General features: G+C 52.9%; 10 protein-coding genes across 10 annotated transcripts; 4 read left to right on the forward strand and 6 right to left on the reverse strand.

The window, feature by feature from the left end:
- Positions 1 to 80: 80 nt before the first annotated feature.
- On the reverse strand, positions 81 to 2,205 carry DSM5745_02894 (SD08430p; the record flags this gene model as incomplete). The annotated part of the gene is made up of 2 exons (XM_026744910.1): positions 81 to 420; positions 479 to 2,205. The coding sequence occupies 2 exons, from the start codon at positions 2,203 to 2,205 to the stop codon at positions 81 to 83; spliced, it is 2,067 nt and encodes a 688-aa protein (XP_026605776.1).
- Positions 2,206 to 2,719: 514 nt separating this feature from the next.
- On the forward strand, positions 2,720 to 3,882 carry DSM5745_02895 (uncharacterized protein; the record flags this gene model as incomplete). The annotated part of the gene is made up of 2 exons (XM_026744911.1): positions 2,720 to 2,792; positions 2,855 to 3,882. The coding sequence occupies 2 exons, from the start codon at positions 2,720 to 2,722 to the stop codon at positions 3,880 to 3,882; spliced, it is 1,101 nt and encodes a 366-aa protein (XP_026605777.1).
- Positions 3,883 to 4,260: 378 nt separating this feature from the next.
- DSM5745_02896 (uncharacterized protein) lies at positions 4,261 to 5,858 on the reverse strand (the record flags this gene model as incomplete). The annotated part of the gene is made up of 2 exons (XM_026744912.1): positions 4,261 to 4,905; positions 4,953 to 5,858. The coding sequence occupies 2 exons, from the start codon at positions 5,856 to 5,858 to the stop codon at positions 4,261 to 4,263; spliced, it is 1,551 nt and encodes a 516-aa protein (XP_026605778.1).
- Positions 5,859 to 7,043: 1,185 nt separating this feature from the next.
- On the reverse strand, positions 7,044 to 7,916 carry DSM5745_02897 (putative esterase/lipase; the record flags this gene model as incomplete). The annotated part of the gene is made up of 1 exon (XM_026744913.1): positions 7,044 to 7,916. One exon carries the CDS (start codon positions 7,914 to 7,916, stop codon positions 7,044 to 7,046), a length of 873 nt encoding a protein of 290 aa, XP_026605779.1.
- Positions 7,917 to 8,578: 662 nt separating this feature from the next.
- DSM5745_02898 (multidomain presynaptic cytomatrix related protein) lies at positions 8,579 to 9,984 on the forward strand (the record flags this gene model as incomplete). The annotated part of the gene is made up of 6 exons (XM_026744914.1): positions 8,579 to 8,668; positions 8,721 to 8,796; positions 8,850 to 8,859; positions 8,908 to 9,101; positions 9,159 to 9,215; positions 9,266 to 9,984. The coding sequence occupies 6 exons, from the start codon at positions 8,579 to 8,581 to the stop codon at positions 9,982 to 9,984; spliced, it is 1,146 nt and encodes a 381-aa protein (XP_026605780.1).
- Positions 9,985 to 10,760: 776 nt separating this feature from the next.
- On the forward strand, positions 10,761 to 12,129 carry DSM5745_02899 (uncharacterized protein; the record flags this gene model as incomplete). Its single annotated transcript, XM_026744915.1, has 5 exons — positions 10,761 to 10,885; positions 10,937 to 11,023; positions 11,078 to 11,158; positions 11,214 to 11,778; positions 11,833 to 12,129. The coding sequence occupies 5 exons, from the start codon at positions 10,761 to 10,763 to the stop codon at positions 12,127 to 12,129; spliced, it is 1,155 nt and encodes a 384-aa protein (XP_026605781.1).
- Positions 12,130 to 12,544: 415 nt separating this feature from the next.
- On the forward strand, positions 12,545 to 13,738 carry DSM5745_02900 (phosphopantothenate--cysteine ligase CAB2; the record flags this gene model as incomplete). The annotated part of the gene is made up of 1 exon (XM_026744916.1): positions 12,545 to 13,738. The coding sequence occupies one exon, from the start codon at positions 12,545 to 12,547 to the stop codon at positions 13,736 to 13,738; it is 1,194 nt and encodes a 397-aa protein (XP_026605782.1).
- Positions 13,739 to 15,054: 1,316 nt separating this feature from the next.
- DSM5745_02901 (uncharacterized protein) lies at positions 15,055 to 16,338 on the reverse strand (the record flags this gene model as incomplete). Its single annotated transcript, XM_026744917.1, has 3 exons — positions 15,055 to 15,819; positions 15,873 to 16,003; positions 16,056 to 16,338. 3 exons carry the CDS (start codon positions 16,336 to 16,338, stop codon positions 15,055 to 15,057), a joined length of 1,179 nt encoding a protein of 392 aa, XP_026605783.1.
- A 256-nt stretch (positions 16,339 to 16,594) lies between these two features.
- On the reverse strand, positions 16,595 to 18,400 carry DSM5745_02902 (uncharacterized protein; the record flags this gene model as incomplete). Its single annotated transcript, XM_026744918.1, has 3 exons — positions 16,595 to 17,576; positions 17,623 to 18,020; positions 18,077 to 18,400. 3 exons carry the CDS (start codon positions 18,398 to 18,400, stop codon positions 16,595 to 16,597), a joined length of 1,704 nt encoding a protein of 567 aa, XP_026605784.1.
- A 1,182-nt stretch (positions 18,401 to 19,582) lies between these two features.
- Positions 19,583 to 21,073, reverse strand: DSM5745_02903 (aldehyde dehydrogenase; the record flags this gene model as incomplete). The annotated part of the gene is made up of 1 exon (XM_026744919.1): positions 19,583 to 21,073. One exon carries the CDS (start codon positions 21,071 to 21,073, stop codon positions 19,583 to 19,585), a length of 1,491 nt encoding a protein of 496 aa, XP_026605785.1.
- Between the last annotated feature and the right edge of the window lie 139 nt (positions 21,074 to 21,212).

Consider the following 21,212-nt stretch of genomic DNA (forward strand, 5'->3'; position numbering starts at 1 on the left):
GAGTCTAGTCTACACGTCATACATACATAATGCATATCCGTCTATATCTGTACTCCGATTTATCAAGCTTCAAGTCGAAATCAATCCCGTCCGGGAGTCAACCTCCAAGCCCGTAACGGCAAAGCCTGCAACTTCAGAACAGCTGGCTTTATAAACATGATAAATGTGATGGTTCCAAGCAGGACGCAAAGGATATTCGTCAAGTAGTACCCGTCGCGCGTGATGTTGCAGGTGCCACCGCCGTCAACGCAGCGGGCCCTATCCGGCTCGACGGCACATGAGAAAGGAGACGTGACTAGGTCGCCTTTTAGGGAATCCGGAGCGGGAGTTTGCGAGGGGGGGATGCAAGTAGCTTCGGTGAGCATGTCGACGAGTTTCAGGATGAAGTAGCGCGGGAATGTGCCGCCGAGGTTTGAGACTCTGGAGGGATGGTTAGTGAGGAAATAAAAGAAAGCACTTCTGGGAGTCAAAAACGTACGTTGCTAGCATGGTCATGTAAGTACCACCGATAGCAGGGTCAGAAACGCGAGCGTGAAAAGCGGACACTGCAACGAACATGACCGTGTTCATGAATGTAGAAGCGACGTGCTCGAAGATTACTGTCAGTATGTACCAGGTTGGAACTTCCGAAGCAGCTGGGTAGATCATGACGGTAAACTGGGCTAGAATAGCAGCGGCGAGTCTTCCGACGAATGCCCAACACCAGAGGCGCATCGGAGTGTACTCAGTCGACCATTTACCGGCGTAGTAGCCTAGGCCGATTTCGAATGGAAAGTCAATGAGAACAACCAGAGCCATGTTGTCCTGGCCAAAACCCTTGTCCAGAAGCTTCAAACTGGTCACTCCGTCGTTGGCCTGGAAGCCGATCTTAGCAATCAGATGTACCAAGATAATCGTCTGAACATTCTTGAGCTTCAGCACACGCCACATGCTGCGGTAAACGGCTGAGATACTGTCGCGCTCCGAGACCTGATCTTCTTTTTTCATGACAGCTAGGCATGTGGTAACGACTAGGTACGCCCAACCCCAGATTGTGAGGTACGTGCCGAGAGAAAGAAGGCCATCGTCGGCGGGAACAGTCCGGAACCACCGGTTTGCAAAGTCCTTCGAGTTGAACGCGAGGAAGACCGTGTACGACAAGAAGTGACCAGCCGTCAAGCCGACAGTCTGCGCAGTAGAAGCGTAGGAAATGTTCGGCGGCGACATGAGAGTAATCGCCCACCCGTCCACGGCAATGTCCTGAGTGGCGCAGAAAAACACCAGCAGGAACCACCAGTACGTAAAGTTCCACACACCAGCTCCGCCATTGGCGCCAGCCTGCTTCATCATGTCTTCAATATGTCCTCCGAGATAGATCATGGCGAGCCCGGCAATGACCTGGACAGGGGTAATCCAGCTCTTCCGGCGGCCAAACCGGCGACTCCATACAGCGTCCACTACAGGACTCCAGAGTAATTTGAGTGAGTAAGGGTAGGAAGCTAGAGAAAAGACACCGATCTGCCCGTAGGAAAGGTACGGTTTGAGCAGGAACGGAACCGATCCTGTCGCCAACCCCATTGGAACACCCTGAAGGAAGTATAGCAGACATAGCACCAGGAAGTTTCTCTTATCACTAGACGGAAGGTCGGTAAAGCTTGTAGTCGACAGCCCAGGCGTTTGGGGAGTCACCGGCGGGTCTTCATCGAGGGTAAAGCTCGATCTAGACATGAAGCGATCTGCCCGCGAGGACGTGGAGGATTCGGCGGAAGTGTCCCGTTTGCGCATTTCGATGTTGGAGTTCATTTCGCCGCGAGCGTTCCCGTTCTGGCCGGTCGCAACGCTGAGATTGGGCTTTGACCGACGTTTGGAAACAGTGTTGTTCTTGCGCTTCATCTGTGTGCTACGTCCGCGGTGGGAGGACGCTGCGTCGCCGAGGGGTCGCGTGCCGGGGTCTGTCGCAGAGGAGTACGCGTCGGATTCGGATTCGGATAACGAAGCGTGGAATTGGCGTCGAGATGCTGATCGTTCGCTTGAGTCTGCGCGTTCCTGATCACCTCTGGTGGTGCATGCTAGAGTCTGGAGCTCGGCCTCGTAAGCGTCTAGGTGGGTAGTGGAGGGGCGGCGACGGTAGGGATCCTGGATATGGACAACGAAGGGAGCGGAAGGAGAGATGGGAGAGGAGAGAGAAGGACGGGGGTCCGGATCGTCCTGGCTCGAGCGGTGCATGCGAGGGGAGAATAATGGAGAAATAATGGGGATGGAGTGGCGGATTTGGCAAGCTGGCCTCTCTGGCCCGAATTTCCCAGGGACCCGGCTGGACCCTTTGGATCTGCAGCACTGGGCAGGTTTCAGGCTTCAGTTCGCGATGACCTGCAGGAACGTCATTCGCTTTGTAGAAAATGGAGTCTTCAGAGTCCACTTCATCTGCGAGTTGCTAGAATTCCCCGACTGCTTTTGCGGCATTGTGCCGATCCTGGGTCTTTATAATTGAGGGTATGATTTGGGTTATATCTGCTCAATGAACACAAAGAAAACCTTATTGAATCAATGAAGCCACTACTGCTTACGAGCCCTAGCATGTACTCCGTAGCTACGATAGAATGGCATTCCTAAAGTCTCAGTTCAAAAATAAGAGCAGGGATTGCAAAGATATGCTAAGAGTCACGTGACTGTATACCAAAACAACGGCCTCCATGTCCCGAATCCAAACAAACACCCACTCCACAAGACAAACATCACGATGGACCTAAATGACCCAACAACACAGTTAGAAGAGGAGCTTGACTCGGAGATATCTAACATCCGTCGCGAAAGTCTGTCTTTACCCATTCCCTCAATCAGCACCAACACCAACTAACCCCTACCTCAATCGCAGTCCGCAAGCTCCAAAGACGCCGCCGCTTCCTCGCATCAAGCGTCCTCTCCTCCGAGGCCCTCCAGAACCGCCTGAAACCTCAACAACCTTCTACCTCGACCATCTCCAGCCTAAACGAAGACATCTCCCCACTCGTCCGCGCCGCAGGCGTACACACTCAATCGAACCACCACCGCATCGCTTTCTCCACGACCACATTCCCATTCAAGGACCCTTCCCCGGTGACCGACGCCGAGAGCGAGAAAGACTCGAAGAATTTGCTTGGTGTGCGGATTGATATCTGCGTCCGGAATGGCCGCTTTACGAAACCGTACTACCTCCTCCTGCGCAAAGTGCGCGCGGCCGAACACGCAGAGAAGAACAAACCCGAGATACGGCTGAAGGTCCACCGACACACAATACCCGCATTTATACCAGTACAGCGACTAGAACGTATAATGTTACCTCAACATGACCCCCTACCTGTACCCGGAGACGGCGATGGGAATGGCAACGGCCACGGCGCTATAGAACCGCTGAAGAAGAAACCGAACCCTCCGGCCCGCCAACAGAATCTTCAGATGTTCATCCGTGAAATAAGGCGACAGCTGGTCTCGTGGCATATGCGGTTGGATGCGATCCATCTTATCCGTGAGCAGCTAGGTATTATCCGGCGGGGTGTAGATCCTTACCCGGATGACGAGGAGGATGGGCCGTGGGATCGAGATATGCTTGTTGATGTGGGGTTTGATTCCGGCCTTGGAGAGACAAGGTTAAAGAAGAACGATTATGGGATCGCGTCATTTTCGCCGACGGCGCTGGAGGCGGCGTATGTCCGGGTGGAGTGGGAGGATGGTCGGGTTGGGCGTTTCAAGATCTCCGACTCGGGGACGGTTGAGCGGGCGGTTGTTATTGGTGATAACGGAAGAGACAAGGTGCTGGAGGCTGCGCTTACTGGGGGCGATAGGAGTGTGCTCACAGTCTTAGACCGATTGAAGAAGGACGCGTCACCCGGACGAGATAACGATGCGGACTCGAACACGGGGTAGCCGCAGGCTGAGTGTCAATATATGAAGTTCAATTAGTATATTTATGAGTAGTATCAATAATGGCCATCTCTTCTAAACTGAACATATCTATCAAAACAGACAGAAGAGCTAGTCATCCAGAACCAAGAAGGCTATGCACAAAAGTAATTATCATGAAGCCGTCCCAGATATATCCATCCCAATTATCAAAAATAAATGACCAGAAGAAAGGTAGAGTGGCCCGCAAATTACAAAATATTGTAGGCGCAATGCCCGATGTTCCGGCAAGAGAAGTGATGAGATGATCCGCTGGTGTATAATGCCGCTCTGTGAATGCGAAAGATTAGGAAAAGGGTATCATGATAACATCAGTTCGTAAGCTTGGGTGTAGATGCGGGGTCAAGAGTCCTTCTGGCGCTGGGCTGGTGCTTCTGCTTCGGTGTCGTTGTCCGGATCTGAGACGCAGATGGCTGAGTCGCGGGTATCAGACTGCGAGTCAGTGAAGGATAGCGGGGGTAGAGGGCCGTAGGGGTTTCCGTCTCGGGCTTCTAGTTTCTTTCGTAATATAGCCTCTTCGAGGACCCATTTATGTCGAAGCTTCGTCTTCCTCGCGTTGAGTGCTTGGAGTGTGGTTGCTTCCTCCTTTTGGTGCTCCTTTTGAAGCTCGGTAATCTCTGCCGCATGCCTTTCGATCATGGCATCGAGTTCTCGGTCCATTCGAGCGATGGCTTCCTGCAGACGGATCTCTTGCCGGTCTCTGAGGACTTTGATTTTGGCAGCGTGGAGTTCAGACATGGACTCGTAGTCATGATATTCCTGGGCCAACTGGGCTTTGTGTTGCTGCGTAAAACTCCGACTGGGCGTTGTCAGGTCGGATCCTGAAAAGGATGGGGAACGCGAGTCCGGTGGGCTGGAGCTGCTCAGATATCCTTCCATATACTTGATGCGTGTTCGTGAATTTGTTTTGGCCCTTTCGAATTCCCGTACTTGCTCCATTTCCACGACCAGCTGTCGCTCTTCCATGCGAGCGGCGTCTGTGATGTTCTGGAGGATGGTGAGTATACTCCAAAGAAAATGGCATACGGACATACCTTTTCACGCTTCTCATCCTCCAACTGGCGGGTTTGTGCCAGTTTCTCATCAACTTTTGGTCGCTGCGCCCGTCGGAGCTCACTGATAAGATTATTTTGAAATGAGACGTGCAAATTCCTCTCCGATGTTTGGGTATCCCGCAACTGTTTTAATTCAGAGTTCCCCAAGCTCCGCAAGAGGGCTTCATGGTCGAACACCGGGACCTCCAGCTTCAACTTTTCCTCCTCGTTTTCTGGAGAGATCGACCGGCTTGTGTCATTTGGTTTTGACTCGACGTAGACCTTTTCAACACCCCCCTCACCTTTCGTGAAAGTGATCTGGGCCGCGGGTGGTAGTAGTACCGTAGAGGGCGTTCTCCGGCGTTTCCGAAATGGTATCTTGTCAATCGCATGTTTGATGCCTGACCGCCGTCTTTCTTTTTTCTTGTCGCTGCCAGATACCACACTCAGGAATGAGCTGTTATTTCCTAGTGGCCTGATGGCAGCACTGTCGGTCCTTTGTGCCAACCTACCCTCACTCGAGCAATAGGAGGTCGGGCGTGTTGAAAGCGAACCAACGGAGCGGGTGCTTCCGCCTCTAACCGGCGGGTTGGACGAGATAGTATAATCGGAAAGAGACGTAGCTAACTGCTCGAGAGCTGAGGAATCGTGCGTGGTTTCGTACATCGAGTGGCGACCGGTCGAGGAGCTGGAAGAGAGCATCGGGGACGAAAGATCGACCATTCCCGACGCAATCGAGGCAGCCAAAGATGCCACAATCTCGATCTCCGGAACTTTGAGCCCTAGCTCCTTCGCTTCATCTTCCAACCGCTGCTGTTGTGCATTTTCCTCCTCTTCAGATGAGAGGGAAAGAACTTCCCTGCGGTATTTATCCTCATCAATACCAGCGAACTTTATCGACTCCATGATGCAGTTGTAAGACCCTTTGTTCCCCACCGCGCATGCAGCGCATTCATCAACAATGTTTTATCGGGCGGAGCTTCGAAGGTGGCCTGCACAAAGACCCCTATATGCGACAGGTCGACCGGCGGGAAGACGTTGGAGGGAGGGCTATTGAGAGACGGATCGCGCAACACTCATCGGCTCGTCCACGGTACCTGACGCACGGTGGACGAGAAGTAATTGCCCCAGAGCAGCATTCGACTTGCGGAAAAGGAGAGGACTCGAAATTATTGACTGTTGAGTTTTGAGAGGGACCGGGCGGAAGAGGAAGAACACGAGAGGGGAGCGCAACCCGGCCGCAGTCACTGAATCGATAGTGTAGCGATGGAGAACTGGAGCTGCGGATCTTTAGTGAACGCAACTGACGACCTGATTTGGGCGTTGAGTGCGGGATCCTCCTAATTAACGGGATTTAGGAGGATATTACGGAGGACTTCTTCACAATAATCTTGTTAGTTGGGCCCTGTTTGCAAGAGGACCCGCCTGACCGAATCATGATTACGCTGCCACCGGCAAAGCGTCCACGACATGCAGTCAGGAGGGACCATATTCGCTTGTTAATTCGCCTTGTTGGACGTTATGCAAACAAAAACAGCAGAACTCTGTGCGTTGAACGCGTCCGAATATCCAGGCCCAGAGTAGTGAGGACTAGTGGTGATGGGCCATGGTCGTGGGGAACAGGGAGAGCCATGGTTTCAGCCCACTACTAGACTGCTTCACTTAGCCGTGGTTCAGGCACCACGGCTTCAGATTGTCAGGAGAGTGGGACTTTGCACTGTCGCACTCGCACATGCATTGTTGATCTACATGACTGTCTGTCTCATTCAGGCGTGTATCATTTCAAATCGACCTTTGCGGCCCTGGCTCCATACAACTTGCGTTTGTCTTAAATAGTCCGCGCATCATAAACCGATGGTCTTATATAGCCTAGTGTAGTGCTTGTGGCAAAGCACATGCATTCCGGCCTGTAAGAAATCATAAAATGAAGCTATCGGTGGGCCTCGCGATAAGATCCCGTGATGAGTTCTCCCCGAGTCATCCTAGAATTCCCCGCGGCTGCCAGCTTACGCTGTCAAAGGCTGACGTGGGGACGTGCATCTAGCAGCAACGGCCTTTGTTCACCGCAAGTCAACCATGGAGACAAAGTCATCACCGCCTATTTAGCATCGCAACAACCATGTTGTATGCTTTGTCTCTTGCTTCTCGTTCCACAGCGTTCTTCGGCGAAACGTTCCAGCCATGATTGCAGCCATCCATCCTCGCGGCGACCACCTCGCGACCGCCCTCATCCCTTATTTTCACCGCCAGTTGCTCGGCTTCTAGCGCCAGACTGTCCCCGGCTGCCGTTATGATCAGGATGCGGTCTGGGAAACGATCCGGCTGGGCATAATAGGGTGAGATCCTGGGGTCTTTCGGGTTATGCGACGAAGGGATATAACATGCGTCAAAAAGCCGAGACAGACGCGCGGGAAGAGGCTTTCCGGTAGGGTCGGGTGCGGTCTTGGAGCCGGGTTCGGTGTCCAGGTCGACCGGTGGATAGAATGCGAGAACAGCATTGAACGTCTGTTGTGGGAAGAGAGTCGACGATGCCGCAAGAGCGAGATTACCCCCTGCACTGAAGCCCGAGAGTGCAATTCGAGCGCGGTCAAACTTTTCCGGCTGCTGTAGTAACCAGTTGACGACATCTTCTACATCGTTGAGTGCCGCGGGGAACGGGTTCTCTGGAGCAAGTCGATACTGGACGTCTAGAACAGTATAACCCGTTCTCTGGCTCATCAGGCGGCAAAATTCATCGTCCTGTCCATGGAATGGGAAGACAAATCCGCTCCCGTGGAAGTTGATGAGGACGGGGCCGGGCTGTGATACATTTCCAGACTTGTATACGTGCGCTTTGATACTTCTCCTAGGGTCCCTAGATAGAATCTGTAGGATTTCATCCGGCTTCGGGTTGGATCTCCGACCAACGATGGCCCTCAAAAGGAACACAACAACTTTGCGATACAAGTATGTGAGGAAGAACATAGCGCCACAACTGAGAAGTCATGCGGGGGAAAGAAGTCAAATTAGACTGTTCGTTTTGGAGAGTCGATGATGCCATATCGTCGGTTGGATCGGAGTTCGAACCTCTTCAGGCAGTGCTATAACCAAACTGGTGGAACTCCCGACTGGAGACAAACGGGAAGAAAATCCGCCATGTTGCAAGTGTAGCCTCAGTGCTCACCGGAGGATATCTAGATAGGCCTTTTTAATTGATGCACGCAGCACTGGGGAGATTCATTGAGAAGCTGCATTGTATGTACTCTTTGTAAATTGATAGTAAGAACGGTATCTTCGCGTGAAGAAGGGAGTGCAACAAATGACAACGGCAGATCATGAACGAGTCATGTGCCGCATTCCGGATGACAGCACGAGGCCGTGGCTGAAAATCAGACTTTGTGGTTTTCTTCGACGTGACCTTATTGCAACAGGCTATTTTTTCTGCCCACGCCGAAGCATCAACCGCGCAACCGCTTTCATCTTCCTGACTGTCGCCTCCATCGCATTACGGTCATCAACATATTCGTTGCGCTCTCGTTGAACCTCTATAGTAGCTGCATCTAATAACTGTCACTACCCATATTATTGCAGGCCCTTACGCTATCGACTTTATATTCTCCGAGTTGCATGCAGCACCTCTACCTATCATGCCATCTCCAGCCCAGCCAGGCAACACCAAGTTTACTGTTCTCATCCGCCTGCCTTTCCCCAGAGGTGGCTTTGTGGACCCTCCACCTGTGGGTGTCTTAAGGCCTGGAATTGTGGACTGCTACTCACTGTCGTTTCCAGGTGGAATGGAACGCGGCCAAGGACCAAGCCCTTTGGGACATTCTTTCCCGCCCGTCAAAAGGAAATGATATAGACTGTATGCTTGGCCGCAGGTCCCCACTTCGACATCTTCTCACTGACATTTTACAGGGAAAGCACTGTAATGAACTGCATGGTCTCGTACTTATTGTAAACTGACTCCCCATAGTGCAGAGAGCTTTGATGTGACTCTCCAGTTTCTCCTCCAGCAAGCAGCGTGGCTCTACGACCGCCAACTATCGCAAGTCCGCGCGCAGATGCGCAAAGTACCTAACCCTCATTCAAACACTCCTTCTCCAGCTCCCGGCTCAATATATGCTAGCACGGCCCTAGGGCAGCCAGCCAAAACTGGGCAAAGCAGCAGTAAGACTATGAGGCATAATCGCTGGTCCCTGACCTGGTTGGCTAATTAACTGCTAGATTCGCGGGCTCCCTCTCGACTGGCTTCACAAACCAAAGAGACTCCGCCGATACGAGGTAAGCATCGTTCGTTCATCTGATCTTCCAGCCGTTTTAACTCTACATAGCGCCAATCCCTCGACGTACTAGCTCGGGTAACACCGTGCAGCAGATTAAGGCCCAAGCGTCGCATCCAGGGACTCCAACACTGGAGACTAAGGAGTCGAGGTGGGAAATCCAGGGCCGACGGCCTTCGACGAGCAAGCGCGAGCAAACTCCAATTAGCGCTGCTGTTCAGAGGTCACCCGCGCTCGAAGAGGAAGATCTAACATCTAGCTCATCTGAATCCAATTCTGACGACGACAGCGATGCTGCAGCAGGTAGAAGGGGCTTAGGGTTCAAACGCTTTGGACGCTTCTCAACCCATCGACCGGGTTTACGAGACGATGATGATGACGATGATGAATCTCCAGCCTTTCTTCCACTTTCTCGAGGTCATGGATCTGCGTCCCATGGGGCATCAGGCCATGACCTTAGTACAACCTTGAGAATGGAGCAAGAGGGTGTATCTGCGATGCAGCGAAGAGCGACTGAGCCCCCTCATGGCTTAAGAAAGTCGATTACCACGGAGTCATCCGGGAGCTCTATCAGCTCTGGCGTGCCTGTCACCCGTTCTCGTACCCAGAGAGGCAATCAATTTAATAGTTCCAACTCCCGACGGGTCGCGGAAGCTCCCCCTGTGAGTCCACGGCGTTCTACGATTTCTGGGAGAGATATAAGCGACGGAACACCTAGTATGGGGAGCAGCTTTAGCGATCTAGATGGTGAGGCCGGATCCGTTCTTTAACTCCGAATGTTTTTTGCGGGGATATCTATGCTGACGTGTGCCATCCAATAGGAGACACGAGTGTCACACAGTCAATGCTCGAGGAGGCTCTTTTGAGCAATATGCAACACGGTGGAATGGCGAGTAGGATGAGCACGATCAGCCAAGCACTCCGCAGCCGCTATCTTCCTTGATCGCCATGTTGGCTTTAGGAGATGGCACGTGGCAGTATTCATTCTGCTCGTAATAACTGGCCAGTAAATAATAACCGATACATCGGATGACGCTGCTAAACCTCCGCTCCGTATCTAGTAAGTCAAGCTGCGTTGTCAGCATACATAGTCCTTCCTCGAATCAAGCTAACCATTTGCAGAACGGAGCTGCCGGCGTGGTAGGCTTAGGTTTAAGCTCAGGCTTCAGTTGTGTCAGCTCAAACTCTAGCGTCGGCTGTAGGAATCGCTTGTCATTGATACTTCTATCACCTCAATCTCTAGACGCGCGCTGCTGTTGCTTGGCAGATTCATTTTTTCAAGTTCCAGTCTTCAACAAACCTCGTATTGATGACAGACTAGCGCAACCTGCTGACAATCCAGCGAAGCCATTCGGCATTGATACCAAGGAGATATCTTGAGATGCAGGAAGGAGTGTTCCTTATTCTCTTAGGTTACGAAAATGTATAAAAACCCCGGTTCTTCCTCTGGAAAAAAGGAATCACTCTCGATAAAATTGGATTATCAGACGGACAACAGACTTGATTTCGTGCGACACTCTCTCACCAAGCCACAACTGACTCAAATATGTCTTTCTGGAATTTCGCACCCGAGCCCAAGACCCGTCTAGGGTATCATCGGATCCTCTCCCCAACTGCGGGCATCAAAGTATCTCCTCTATGCCTGGGAGGAATGAATTTCGGCGAAGGCTGGTAGGTGAACGCATGCACCAGCTTGTCAAGAGGCGACTAAGTCTATCTTAGGGAGCACTTCATGGGAAAGTGCAGTAAAGAGGAAGCATTCGCCTTGATGGATGAGTTCTATCGGATGGGTGGCAATTTCATCGATACGTATGCTTCAATGGCTCCTTGCCTAAAAAGATGGTGTGACTGACCGTTGAATAGCGCCAACAACTACCAAGAAGGTGACTCAGAGCGATGGATCGGGGAGTGGATGGAGTCCCGTGAGAATCGAGATCAGATTGTGTATGTCTTCGCCCATCAGTTCGAAGTGGTTGGCACTAAACTAGCTGGGATGCAGGATCGCTACCAAGTACACAACTGGATTCCGTGACTCGCATTTCGACACTGAACGGATCCAGACCAATTTTGTTGGAAACTCAATGAAATCCCTTCAGGTCTCGGCCAAGCACAGTCTGAAGCATCTACGCACCGATTACATTGACCTGCTCTATGTGCATTGGTGGGACTTTACCACTGGCGTTGAGGAGGTCATGCATGGCCTCAATGCCCTCATCACAGCAGGCAAAGTGCTCTATCTAGGCGTGTCAGATACGCCGGCCTGGGTTGTTGTCAAGGCGAATGACTACGCCCGTGCTAACGGTCTGCGCCCTTTCTCTGTGTACCAAGGCCTGTGGAACCCGTTGCGTCGGGATATGGAGAGTGAGATCATCCCTATGTGCCGAGACCAAGGCATGGGTATAGCCCCGTGGGGTCCTCTTGCTCAAGGCAAGTTGAAGACTGCTGAAGCTCGGGAGCTTACGGGCGGAGGCCGGTCCGATGGGGACATGTCGGAGGACGAGATTCGTGTGTCAGATGCTCTGGATGAGGTTGCGAAGAGCAAGAACACGACTCTTCCAGCGGTGGTATGCACCTATCGCTCATGCCCAAGCCGTCCTGAATATGGCTGACACTGGCAGGCCCTTGCATATCTGCTCCACAAGACACCGTACGTGTTTCCGATCATCGGGCAGAGAAAGCTCGAGCATCTGAAAGCCAACGTGGAAGCTCTTGGAATTGAGTTGACCAGGGAGGATATGGACAAGATTGATACGGCGGTGCCATTCAAACCAGGATTCCCGATGGACTTCATCTTCCACGGCAAGTATGACTTGACCCTAACTGCTGCCGATGTGCCCTTGACGCGGAAGGCGGGCCACATTGAAGCACCCCCTCACCAGGGCATAATCCCCGCAAAGAAGACGTCGCAGAATTAGTTCGCCTGCAGTCTATGCGAGCTGTGTACTCAGTTAGCCTGTTTGGCATCATGGTCGCTAAGTAGGTAGCAAACTGCAATGGAAATTGGGTTACCCCGAGAAAACCCCGAGGCAAATCATGTGCTTGTTCCTACCGCAAGCCGAAGACGGCCTAGCTCCGCGTAGGTACATAGCTCATCCTCGGCAATCGTCGGCCGCATTTTAGGTCCCTACTGTTCTGACATCAGCGGCACGTCCAGTACGTCGTATAAAAGAGAACGGTCTTATCAAGCTCAATTTTAAGGAGTTTGCGTTTTTAAGAGGTATGGCGTCCGGATGCCGTCCGTCTGAGATTTCTTTCTCGTCTTCTCCCGCGCAGACTTGATCTTTCTAATCGGCGTCGCTACAGCAGGGTCCGCCTGCCCCGCCTAAGGAAATGTCGCCCGCAGACAGCGAGTCCGCCTACTTCAACAACTACCCTCCACCAAAAGCTCTTCCCAAACATGAATCGCTGGCCAGATCGTTCATAGAATACCATGTCGAATCCAACCGGCGCGTGGTGCTCGTTACCTCCGGAGGAACAACAGTCCCTCTCGAGAATCAGACCGTCCGCTTCATCGACAACTTCTCCGCAGGAACCCGAGGTGCGACGTCCGCGGAGTACTTCTTGCAGCAGGGGTATGCAGTAATCTTCCTACACCGACAGTTTAGTCTGCTGCCCTACTCCCGGCATTACAGCCACTCGACCAATTGCTTCCTTGACTTCATGGACGAAGCCTCCCCGAGCGATGTCAGCAATTCAGACCACGGCCATATCGTGGTGCGCAATGAGTACCAGGACGAAATGCGCGATGTCCTACGGAAGTACAGATACGCCAAGCAAAATAACCTCCTTCTTTTGCTTCCATTTACCACGGTCTCAGAGTACCTTTTCGAACTGCGCATGCTTGCGAAATGCATGAACCCCCTCGGTCCAAATGCGCTATTCTACCTAGCCGCGGCGGTTAGTGACTTCTTCATCCCGCGCGACCGCATGGCAGAGCATAAGATCCAGTCGTCCGAGATTCCGAAGGAATTCCGAAGCCCCGAGGAAGCTGTTGGCGCCGACGACATTTACACGGGCGGGTTCGAGCAGAAGCAGGAGTCCAGCAAGAAGCTCGTCGTCAACCTGGACCCAGTCCCCAAATTCCTCCACCAGCTCGTCAACGGCTGGTCACCAGAGGGAAGCATGATTGTTTCCTTCAAGCTCGAGACAGATCCCAACCTTCTCGTCTATAAGGCGCAGACGGCGCTCGAGCGATACGCCCACCACCTGGTCATTGGAAACTTACTGTCGACCAGGAAATGGGAGGTCGTCTTTGTCACACCGAACCCGCCGCATGAGCGATGGATTCGAGTCCCCAAGTCGCGCCGGAGTAAGAGCATTTCTGGTGTTGAAGACCAGGTTGGAAAGGCTGAGGCAGCGAAGCGGTCATTGGGGGAGCAGACCTCCGCGGCTCCTGCCGAAGAGCCGACTAAGGAGGAAGATACTGGATACATCGCGACCCGCGAGGGCACGGAGATCGAAAGCTTGATTATTCCAGAGCTGGTCAAGCTGCATACGGGCATGATTGAGAAGTTCAAGCGATAGTGAACAGGCCGTCCCTCTGCTCTATACTGTCAATATACCTCGTTCTTTATGAGTATCCATAAGCTTCCGTAAGGCCAGAAGTTAGGTACAACGGCTGCAAATTCGTGACGGGGGTCTAGTCTTGTCGGGTAGCTGTCATGGCTCGAATCTGTCGTGTGGACGACAATATACCCCCAACTCCATCCACGCATGAGGCATCCTACACCACCCTTTCTTGAACGCCAGTCCCTAAGGTCAAACGGCCGATCCATACTACGTTTTCTATACACCATCAATACCACATCCTAGTAACCCCGTCCCTCATCGTCTTCTGAATCCGAAATATCCGATACAGCAATGAATCGGCTGTGGCGGACCTGCACGAAACCAGGCACATTTAACATCAGCAACCACATTCCAACCTCAGAGGCAGACAACTTACAGCCCGGAACATATACATCCACCCGGCAGAATCCAATCACACCTCCTGACAACCGCATAACTATAATGATAGTACCCGCCCCAATTCGCACAGCTACCTATGCTGATTACATACCGCGGCTCACGCATCTGGTCATACACCTGCCTCATCGCCGGCGCCATCTTATTCGTCACCGTACCCGCCACAACCATGAGGTTTGCCTGTCGGGGTGAGGCCCGGAGAAGCAGACTCAGCCGGTCGCCGTCGTAGCGAGGCCCCGCGATGTGCATTATTTCGACGGCGCAGCAGGCGAGCCCGACGCTTAGAGGGTAGAGGGAGGATTGCCGGGCCCGGGAGGTTATGCGATTGAGGGCCGTTCGAGTCGTTCTATAAGCAAGTGTGACTGTTCAGCTTGCCTCTTGGGATCTTGAGTGAGGGCACTTATGGAAGACGAACAGAGCATATTGGACTGCACTGGTGGGAGGCTGTTGGCTTGGTAAGACGACTTCTTCTTTGGGCTTGCCGCTGATGGCCAGGGATGGGCTTGGGTAGTTGTGTCTCAAGGCTAAAGCCTGTGTCGTGAAGGCCTTTCGTGTGAGGGCTTTGGTCCTTGGTGTGGTAAACTAGTACTTGAGAGACTATGTGTGGATAACCCCTCTGCAGTTGACTCACTCTTTATTACAGGTAACAGTGACATCGTCTGAAGCAGTTGTCGAGGTATAACCACAACAGTGCCAGAATCCCAAATAAGACCGGGGTGCCTGCACCTAAATATCAGCAATCAAAGATGTTTCAGCATTATAGGCACAATCGGGCCAACTCCATTAAACCATTAGGAAAGCCAATAGCACGGCATATACATGAGCACAGTTTCAGATCAAATACAACAGCCCTCGCCTGGCTTCCGCTCCAGCTATCAGAATATGATCCCTGCTTCCCTAAACTGCTCAAAGGCCTCCATCCAGCCCTCAAGAGGGTCCCGCTGCTCCATGAATCCAACCGATCTCAATCGTTCAGAGCTGAACTGCCGATCGAACACTAGCCACCAGCCAAAAGAATCCAATTGCTTGTTTCCAGCTCCAACGCCGCACGCCAATGCCTTCGGCTTGCCATTCTCGGCGAAAAGATGGCGGTATTTCTCGATATATTCCCCTGGCTTCAGTTTATCATCATCGCCCACCAGCCCAACTCCCTTGAGCCCAAACCACGCCGCAATGCCAGGCCACAAATCGCTCGCACTGACGGGCTTGTCCTTGTCCAGCATGTTGATGACTTTCCCTCCGCACGTCCCCGGGTTAAGCGCTGCATGGATCGCGATTTTACCTAGGATTGGACCGGACACGGGCGTGAACAGCGATCTGTATCCGGCTTCGTTTCCTGGATATGGAACCTCCACCTCTTTTCCTTCAGATAGTTGGTGTCGGTGGTTATACGCGTATAGAGAGAGGTACTGCGCCCAGTGGAGAGCGAGGGAGAAGGCCGAGCCGTTCGGCGTGAATCCGATTACGGCGTCGGGGCAGAGTTCGCTCCATGTCCAGCTTCGGCCTTTGCTGGCGTCGTTCAATATTTTCCGAATCCAGGGGTATGCGACCGTTTTGGCGTAGTCTTCTGGTAGGGTGTCGGCCATGGACTCGGTCAATGGTGGTTGGAAGATGCCGCCGGGAATGTAGGTGCCGTAGCCCTAGAGCTCTGAGTCAGTCCAGACAGCAACTAAGAGGTGGGTTTTGTATGTACCCTTGAGCCACCGGGGTAGATGAATGATTGCAGGTTTAATGCAAGTGTGTTCAGCGCGTCCACCACTCGTCGCACCATGTCACAGTTCTGGTTGCATTCCTCAACGTGATCACCGTTGAATGGTGAAAATACTGGTGAAAGTTCTCAGTATCTCGTTGCATGGACATCGGGGTTGAGACGTACCGAAATAAAAGACATGGGTGATGCTTTCAACATCCGGAACTTTCTCCTTCAGCTGCTTGGCCAGATCACCAGCCGTCCCTTGCAGAAGGTTGATCCCGGAAGCGATTTCAAGAGCTGGCCGATCTGGAGCTGGGGGTAGATGGAGGTCGGACTCTGACACAGGGCGATTCAGGATGGCGGTAATGCGGGAGAAGGGGCTGGTTGGGGACAGCAGTTGGTTCAGCGTCGCCCAGCCGAGTAGGCCGGCTGCCCCGAAGACAATTGCATGGTTAGTTGACGCCATTATGCTGTATAGCACTTCTGGAAGTTGAGCTGCTGCTTAAGTATAAGGGTTGCTACTTGACTCAGGATGACTCAGGGCGGGGTTGGTGGTCGGTTACCCTTTTGGGTATAAAATCGAGGTATCCTCTTGGTTCTTGCTCCACAACGAAAATTACACGCCACATCTCAAGGGTCTAAGCAGATATCGTACATATCTCTTTTGCTACCAAGAACACCAGGCTAGCTGCCTCATATATTCCACCTCTTTTCATCCGAGCTCATGCCGCAGCCTTACTTCGCGTCTCCAAAGGAAGAGCCAACCAAGCTCCCACCATGGCAATCCAGATCACACCACAGAACCAGACAGGACCTCCTCCAGCAGCAGTACTACCCGCATACACACTGATGATCTGCGCAACCAGACCGAACAGACCCCACGAGAAGCCCATTACCGCGAGCCCGGATCCACGGACAGGCGATGGGAGCACCTCAACCGTGTAGGTAGTCAACACAGCAAGGCCAGCAAATTCCAAGAAGGATATAATACAGGAGAACGCCAGAGCCGCATCTCGGGACCGCGCAACGGTAGCTAGGAACATGAACAGACCGGTGAGTAGGGCGAGCATGGCGCCAGTGCGCTTTCGCCCAAATCCTTTGGCTTCAATGAGAAGAGCTGCGACAATGGGGCCCGGGATAGCACAGATCGCGACATAGAGGTACCAGCTGAAGAGGTAGTCTGTTGACACGCTCAGCGGTGTCACTGCTGAAACCCCATGGCTGGCCTGGTAGTTGCTGATGTACGTTTTATGCAGGATGAATGTCAGACCAGTAGTGATCCATAAGATGAGCAGGACAGGAAGGCCAGTCGGTCCAAGAGATGAGACGAGAGCCTGAGTTCGTGATTGCCGACGGGTTTCGGTGGAATCAATCGTCGAGTCGATACGGGCGAATGATGCCTCTGTCAGCCAAGTCTGACGTTTGTTGTAAGCCGCAATGTCCTTGACAATCTGTGTGGCTTCGGCATCACGACGGCGCGCAAGGAGATGCTTTGGGGTTTCCCGGAGAGGGAACAAGAAGCGGCAGAGATAAAGGAAGAGGGTAATGCAGCCAAAGGTCCACCAGACATAGCGCCAGCCTTTGTTGGATACATAGTGGCAGGAGCTGCCGCTTCCACTCCCGGCACGCTTCTGGTGGCCTAGAGCTTGTTCTGTGCTGAGCTTGTCGGGGCCGGTACCGCATGTGTACTCGGCGATGAATGCCCTGAGTATGTTAACCGTGTACCATGTGCTGGGCTCAAGGTACTCACCATCCAACAGCATAGGATACCAACTGACCAAGACCCCAGAACAGACCTTGCATGGCAACAAGGAACTGATGCGAAGCAGGAAGCGTTTCCGCCAGGATCATCCCCGAGATAAGCTGGTTTCCTCCGATCGCGATACCCACTACACAGCCTACGACGCAAAGGCCGGTAAACGAAGGCATTCCAGCACCGACCAAGCCGCCCATGCCCATGAGGACAACAGTGCTCGTGAAGATCCACTTCCGGCCTAGAGTGTCCGACATCCATGGCCATGCTGTTGCACCGACTGTCAGGCCAACAAATAGACTGACAGGCAAGTATGCCGCCTTGTCTCCGGTAAAGAAGAACATGGCCTCGTCGGATGCAGCGGGGTTGATAACAGTGAACGATGCAATCCAGAACTGAGGTCAAGGCTTTAGCATTGGGTCGAGTGCAGAAAGATTAGTCGGGCACCTACACTATCGAGAAACCATCCGACACTCGTGATGAGGAACAGAAACCACTGGTACCGGCCCATCCCAATATCAAGCAGCGCTTGATTCAGGAGCTGCGCTTTCGCCCTCAGAACAGCATCAGCTCCAGCTCCCGTTTGCGAACAAGAAGTATCAATGACAGAGCCATAGATGGACTTATACTCCGGTTCTTTGCCACATGCTTTAGAACGCGGGGCTTTCTCAAGATCCGGAACAAGCGTTGATGTGGCAAAGGTGCTCTGAGTCTCTCCATGTTCCTGCATGATGCTCTCATCAGCTACTGGAGCCAGACGTCCTTCGTTCGCCATGATTGCAAAGGGCACGGTGTTTGAGAAATAGGAAACGTGCGGAAGAGGAGAAGAGCAAGATCAAGACAGCCCGAGGTGGGCAGACTATATACCCTACCTCTACTCCACACCCGAGACTTACAAGTTGGAGAAGAGAACTCCTCGGAGTTGGCATGTAGGTTCTCTGCCAGCCACTAACAATTCCGCTCTAGATCAGATAAGACGTCCGCGGATTTGTTCCTAACTTCCTTCTGAAGTTCTGCACTGGCCAGGAAACCTGTCCGCTTACCCACAGAACGGTGGGTTGAGGACAGTGCGATGCTTAGGGTTATTGAATCTGCTCTGACCATATTCCATCAGTCATGCCATACGTCCCTCATCTGCACTGAAGCCGCGGAGATAGTGAAGGCGTTGAGCGACTCCACGTTCAGCCTCGGACGAGATTGCTTGTTCGGTCTAGTGCGGGTACTTAGGGCTTCGGATGAAGTCTGGAGGAAACGATTTAAACCACCAAGACTGTCTGACTATTGAGTCTTGACTCTAGGATCATGAAAATGGCAACTCTCTAACGCTTGAAAGATAATTCTGTCTAGAGTGATGTAAGGACATAAAACAGCGCAATCCAAGCGACATCTACGGTTTAGAGCGACGACGACGTGCTACTTCCAAGCCACGCGTCGCCTTGGCTTCTCGGTAAACGCCCAGAGAGAAAGCTTAGGCGACTTTTCCTTCAATGGCTATTCCTAATTCCGAACGATTCATGCATTTGATAGGGGACAAACGCGCTGGTTAAGAGGCTAAGAGTTTAGGGCTCTTGGCTTTTCTAGGCACCGGAGGATGCCGGCCGGGCTTCGGAATACCTATGCCCCAGCATAGGCCAGAGACTCATGAACATGCCTACGCTAAAGATCAAGCCACGCAATGTGTGTTCAATAATGTTGATCTACTTAGAGCAGAGTGCATGACTCCATGGGTACCGGGGTACAAAGTATATCCATTCGGGATGCCTTCTGTTCCTGCCGTGCTAATCACAGACTCAGTTGTACCATATAGCATCCGTTTTTCTCAAGCCGTGCTTTTTGCATTTGCCTCGAGATATTGGGTAGTCCTGTACACCGTACCCGATCACTGCACATCCTCTTTTCTCCATACAAAAGACACCCGCGCACAACCCTAGCCCTGTTCAAAAACGAAGACCCCAACCTACCCATACCTAGCATCCACAACCTCATCATCAAACCAAACCGGCTTCACCCCATAATTCATAACCGTACTCTTCACCTTGGTATAGCCCTCATACGCCTCAACCCCATTCTCCTTGCCAAGCCCACTCTCCTTGAACCCACCCCACGGCGAAGACGGATCATTCAAATGGTGCCCGTTGATCCAGACGATCCCCGCCTCAATCCTATCCGCGACGCGATGAGCCTGCGTAAAGTCGTTGCTCCACACCGACGCACCAAGCGCATACGCTGTCCCGTTCGCAACACGGATGATCTCGTCCTCGTCGGCGCACTTTATGAGCGCGAGGACAGGGCCAAAGACCTCGTTGTTCGCTAGGTCAGAGGCAGAGTGCGTCTCGATGATCGTGGGCGCGAAGAAGAACCCCTTGCCTGACGGGGTAGGATGCAGCTTTGTTCCGCCGCAGAGGATCGTCCCCCCCTCGGCCGTGGCGCGAGAGACGAAGGACTCGCAGCGCTCTATGGCAGCCGCGGAGATCACGGAGCCGATTTGCGTCTTTTCGTCGGTTGGGGCGCCGACTCGAAGGGCGCGGACGCGTTTCTCCAGGAGGGTTTTGAAGGTATCGTAGATATCTTGGTGGACGAGGAGTCTGCTTCCAGTAACGCAGGTCTGGCCGCTGGCGATGAAGCCCGCGAATAGAGCGGCTTTAACTGCGGTCTCGACGTCCATGCTTGGGAATAGGCATACGGGTGCCTTCCCGCCTAGCTCTGCGGTTACGGGAACCATGTTCATTGCCGCGACGGGGGCAATGGCCCTATACGTTGCGATCCCGCCTGTAAGGTCGATCTTTGAGATGTTAGGCTGTTCGCAGAGGTATTTCCCTGTTTCTCGTCCGTACCCGGATACAATCTGGAGGACGCCATCTGGTAAGCCTGCTTCCTTGAACAGGGCACCGAGCTTCAGCACGGAGAGGGGTGCGAGTTCGGATGGCTTGACAATAACGACATTTCCAGCCGCCAGTGCTGCGGCGATTTTCTTCATTGCGATGAGCAGGGGGTGGTTGTAGGGCGTTATTAAGACGACGACGCCGAGCGGGATGCGGGTGAGGGTGTTTGTGACGGCACCCTTGAAGGGCGTTACGCGGCCTTCGTGGACGCGAGCTAACGAGGCAAAGTAGTCGAGCCATTCGGGGACGCGAGCGAGTTGGGTGCGCATCTCGCGGATGGGACGGCCGGTTTGGGCGGTTTCGAGGGCGATGAATTCATTGATGCGGCTGCGGAGGAGGGTGGAGGCTTTTGAGAGGACGGTGAATCTGTCGCTGGGGTCCTTCTTGGACCAGACGCCGGAGTGGAAGGTTTTCCAGGAGGCTGTGATGATCTCGTTGACGGCTTCTGAGGATGTTGCGTTGATAGTTGCGAGCGATTGCTCTGTTGCGGGGTTGATGACTGGGATGGTGGTTGCGGTGGGAGGGGCTTCCTGGCCGTCTATCCAGTTGGACTGGTGAATAACCATATTGACCGTTATCACTTTTTGAATTTGAATTTGCAGCTTTTTCTAGATATGAGATGCTGCAGTTCAGGTTGGAGAACAGAAGGTCTTATACCCCGCATGGCAGAGATAAGATACGACCCAAGACAAGAGCGTCTCCAAC

The sequence above is a fragment of the Aspergillus mulundensis genome, assembly GCF_003369625.1.
Source record: "Aspergillus mulundensis strain DSM 5745 chromosome Unknown scaffold_2, whole genome shotgun sequence".
NCBI lineage: Eukaryota > Fungi > Ascomycota > Eurotiomycetes > Eurotiales > Aspergillaceae > Aspergillus > Aspergillus mulundensis.